Source organism: Limulus polyphemus, unplaced genomic scaffold (genome assembly GCF_000517525.1).
Source record: "Limulus polyphemus unplaced genomic scaffold, Limulus_polyphemus-2.1.2 Scaffold2325, whole genome shotgun sequence".
In the NCBI taxonomy this organism is placed as follows: domain Eukaryota; kingdom Metazoa; phylum Arthropoda; class Merostomata; order Xiphosura; family Limulidae; genus Limulus; species Limulus polyphemus.
Window position 1 is genome coordinate 43,154 of NW_013667935.1, and position 5,019 is coordinate 48,172.

At 38.2% G+C, this 5,019-nt stretch overlaps 1 protein-coding gene across 1 annotated transcript in view; it reads left to right on the forward strand.

The window, feature by feature from the left end:
- LOC106466621 (prohormone-1-like) overlaps positions 1 to 4,336 on the forward strand; it is a 7,315-nt gene extending 2,979 nt beyond the window's left edge. Inside the window, exon 3 of the mRNA XM_013926915.2 lies at positions 4,016 to 4,336. Within this exon, the coding sequence (XP_013782369.1) occupies positions 4,016 to 4,183 (168 nt within the window). The 3' untranslated portion in view covers positions 4,184 to 4,336. The remainder of the gene's footprint in view (positions 1 to 4,015) is intronic.
- The last annotated feature ends 683 nt before the right edge of the window (positions 4,337 to 5,019 follow it).

The following is a 5,019-nucleotide window of genomic DNA, read 5'->3' on the forward strand; positions in this document are numbered from 1 at the left end:
AATAAAACACAGAAATGTATAGGATGTAGTAAGTCACCTTCTGATAAATAAAACACAGAAATGTATAGGATGTAGTAAGTCACCTTCTGATAAATAAAACACAGAAATGTATAGGATGTAGTAAGTCACCTTCCGATAAATAAAACACAGAAATGCTTTTGTCAATTTAGATTCCAAAGTTTTGTCAATTTAGACTCCAAAGTTTTGTCAATTCAGACTCCAAAGAACGAACTTTACAAACATTCTTAATATCATCTGTGTGTGTCCTACACGTGGACTCCAGTGGCATAGTGGTAAGTCTGCGGACTTATAACCCTAGAAATCAGGTTTCGATACCCGTGATGGGCACAGCACAGATAGATTTAGGTTGGTACGGATCTTCCTTAGGTAAGCTCCATCACAACGTTCTAAAATCTATTTCAAACACCACTTAAGAAAAATTAATTATAAGTAAGAATTAACCCTCAAATTGCGAACCTGTTTCCTTACCGTTCATTCACCGACCGGTAGGGTTCCACATATACTGATGTCACTATACTCAGTGTAAAGAATTAACTATACAATAACAAATGATGTAATCACTCATTTTGTAAGTAAAATACTTGTGAGGTCCCAGGCGTGGTTAAAGACTAAGTGCAAAATTGATACTAATTTTGTGTATGTGATTCGGGTATTATGGGGGGGTGTCACTAACAAAGACATGGATCCATAAAATTTAGAAAAAAAATGTTTTGTTTGTTTGGAATGTCGCGCAAAGCTACACGAGGGCTATCCGCGCTAGACGTCCCTAATTTAGCAGTGAAAGACTAGAGAAACGGCAGCTAGTCATCACCACCCACCGCCAACTCTTGGACTACTATTTTACCAACGAATAGTGTGAGTGACCGTCACTTATAACGCCCCCACAGCTGAAAGGGCTGGTGTGACGGAGATTCGAAGTCGCGACCCTCAGATTGCGAGTCGAGCGCCCTAACCACCTGGTCATGCCGATCCACTTTGTTCTTGAAAGAATTTATTTTTATTCAATAACAATATCCAAATACAAGAGCACGGAAGTGCCGAAGTACCTCCTGACTTAACTTACGGGGAGCTGCGCATGCGTAGTTCCATTTATTATTATTATTATTACGGTGGAGGGGTCGGCTTTGTTCATTATATTTCAGGAACCTCAGTATAAAAACTGTTCCAGCGTCAATGTCCAAATAAGCGCAATTCAAATAACGTGAATAAAAATTCACTCACAATGATTAATATTTTTCGGTCTTGGCAAAACTATTCTACATACACAGTAGGGCTTCGAAAAGTATTGTTGTTCATGTAGTTGGCGTTCCATAGTTGACGAGTCGTTTGTTTTTGGAATTTCGCGCAAAGCTACTCAACGGCTATCTGTTTTCACCGTCCTTAATTTAGAAATGACAAACTCGAGGAAACACTATTTCGCGCAAAGCTACACGCTTCCACGGCTGAAAGGGCGAGCATGTTTGGTTGGACGAGGATTCGAACGCGCAGATTGCGAGTCGAGCGCCTTAACCACCTGGCCATGCCAGGCCAAAAATAATGGGATTGACTCTAACATAATATAACGCCTTCGCGGCTGATAGGGGCGAGCATGTTCGGTGACGGAATTCGGACTCGGAACATTAACAATTTTTGATAAAGAAAAATATTTTTGTATCCAAATTTTGGCAGTTAGTTTAGGGTCTATTTCTACAGTAGCTCTATCTTAGCTTCGTAATTAGTGGATTAAGTAAAGGATCATTACCCAGCTTTACATCCCGCACTTTTCCTAAAAGTTGCCAGAACTAGATAACAGATCATAACCCTGATCACTGAGGCGGACTCGTGATGAACAAATATCCTAGTGTCGACGAAATGAAAGAAGTTAATTATTATTTGGGAACACTTGTTTAGACTGAAAGGTTTCTTGTTCGTAGTCATTTAAAGTTATTTCAGAAGACCACGAAAGTACTTGGATCATGACCATTCTGTTGTCCACATTAAATCTTGCGTTTATAATGTAATAGAAATTACGCAAGTGAAAGTCAACTGGAATCAGTTGTATTGAACGTTAGTGATAATTTACACACCCTATCTATTGTCTACATTAAATCTTGCGTTTATAATATAATAGAAATTACGCAAGTGAAAGTCAACTGGAATCAGTTGTATTGAACGTTAGTGATAATTTACACAGACTTACAAAACCAAATGATATAACGATTTAAAAAATCCTCCCCCCCCCCCCCATCAATATTTTCCGACCGATGATTAAATAAAAACGTACAAAATCGCTTTTAACGATGTACAAAACAAGACCCGGGAGTCTTGTAATAGAGTTTTGTAATAAGTTTGGTTTGGATGTTGTTAAGCGCTAAGTTACACAATGGGTGACATGTGCTCTGCCCATCACGGTTATCGAAACTCGAATTTCAGCGTCGTATGCCTGTAGACTTACCGCTGAGCCACGGGGGTGGGGAGGCGTTTTGCAATAAAACAGTAATCTGAATATTCCTGAATTTAGTTTGTCGAAAACGCCATCGGTCATGAATTTAATTATTAAAAATACCACCAGTTGTACTGAATTTAATTATTAAAAACATAACTAACCTTGAATTTAGTTATAAAAAACACGACTAGTCTTGAAACTCACTTATCTGTCAACTTAGTTATACTGCGCATGTGTGTTTGTTTTATAGAAAAGCCACATCGGGCTATCTGCTGTGTCAACCCAGAGGAATCGAACCCCTGATTGTAGCGTCGTGAATCCGTAAACTTACCGCTGTCCCACCGGGGCACTCAATTACGCTGCTCAGCGTGTTTTGTACGTAATTAATTGGCTGTTTTGTTCAATTTTGCAACTTTACGAGTTAACAGTTTAGCACGTGTCGCTCTCTCTAGCTTCATAGCACACGCGCTATGAAAGAATCCCGCGTAAATGAAACATCCTTCGGTCTTTAATCATGAGATTTTGTGCAGCGAATATTGGGAAAGGATATCACCACAATTTAAAGTTCAGTACCAGTCAACACGAACAGCACCTTATGAGACACATGGTCTTAAAGGTCGGGTTAGAGACTTCTGAGGTTCAGATAAAGCCACATTAATTACGAACTACTGATGAAAGTAAGTATAATCATTCTGTCGCTACTCCAAACAGAGGGATTGACTGCCAGAGACCTAATATTCCTACAGCTAAAAATATGGAGCATACACAGAATCAAATCGCAGCTGGAACACTAGACCTTCCCATATGCAGCCTAGCACGCTAACATTAAGCCACTCTCAGCCTATAAAATTCTGAAAATTGAAATGAAAGAGGTTTGGTAAATACGTTAAAGCTTCAGTTAGTTTACAATAAAAAATACTAAAACAATCTCATAGAATGGTAACGTTTAGGAGACATATCTTTGATGCTAAGAAAGAGATACTGGAGATGATGTCTCACTGTATCTACAACTGTGTCCCCCGCTGGGACAGCTGTAAGTCTCCAGATTTACAAAGCTAAAATCAGGAGTTCGATTCCCCTCGGTGGACACAGCAGAAAAACTGATGTGACTTTGCTATAAGAAAAACACACACACACATCTACAATTGTAAAACCCTTTGTACCACTACCTCCTAAAACGTTCATTTAGATCCTAATTCTTCTCAAAGTAATGGCAGCTTAAACGTTGAGATTATTGATATCAAAAAGCATTCGTGCTTACCATGCAAGAGAACCTTCCAACTCCTGATGGTCTTACAATATACTTATGTATGAATTCAAACACTTTCACGAAATGCAATGTAAAGAATGCTATTGTAATTTAGTAAAGAAAATAAGTCCTGTTAATTAATAAATAAGCAAATATTGTACAACATTATGACCTTCCTCTGCTACTTTGAGGTATAAATAATAGGAAAACAAAACCTTGTTCTGTCTCGAAGAACCTTGATAAGAACTGTAGTGGGTTGATAAAAAAAAAAACAATCGTGTATTACACTTAATATTAACATAATGTATTTTCATTGGCAGATACCTGGTGATGATGGCTCTGTGGACGCAGCACTTCTAGACTATCTTTTTGCTCGCCAGATGGTGCAGCGGTTGAGAAATAACCTGGACATCAGCGATCTCCAGAAAAAACGAACATACTGGAAGCAGTGTGCTTTTAATGCCGTTTCGTGCTTCGGGCGGAAGTAAACTTCTTAGCTAACACCGGAAACGGATGACGTATAATGAAAGACTGGAACTTAAACCCAATTCATCAAGCTCATGATGCTTATCCCATTAAGTTTGATTACCGTTATCTTTTTAACTGAAAATTCAAACGTGCAATAAAGAATTGAAACGATACACTGGTCTGCTTTTCAATGAAATATATAATGTTTCTGTTGGTTAGTGTTTTTTTTATCTAAAAATTTATCTTTCAAAACAATCATGCAATCGTAGCTCACAGAGATGAAACATCAGATTCAACCATCAAGAGACAAAATTATTTTATTTTGATATAATTAGAAAATTAGCCTGGGTAGGCCTAGTAACTATGATTCATGTTCCACGTTCTATTGCAGCACTTTGGGGACTGGGTGAGTTATAAGAGTGACTACCAAATCCTATTACTAGTCGATTAGAGAGTTGGCGGTGGGTTCTGTTAACTAACTGCCTTTCCTCTGGTCTATCAGTTAATAATTGGGGACGGCTATGCACAGATAGCTCTTGTGCAGGTTTGCACAAAGACTCTGAAACAACAAAAACTTTAGTACGTTATCTTTCCAACCGAGCTTCAACTCTTAAATGTAAGGGTTGAGTATACCCACCAATTTAAAAGGTTTAAACACTTATCTTGAGTTATGATAGAATTAATGTAACTATAAATTAGGACAAAACATGCACGCGTCCACGTTGTCAAGATGAGTAAACACAGCAATACGTGAAAGTAACGTTAGTGAAACTTGTTGTATCTATGGGAACAGAATGAATTATTATGTACGTGCAGCAACTCGGTTTTGAATTATTTGTGGCACGATAAGTGTTTC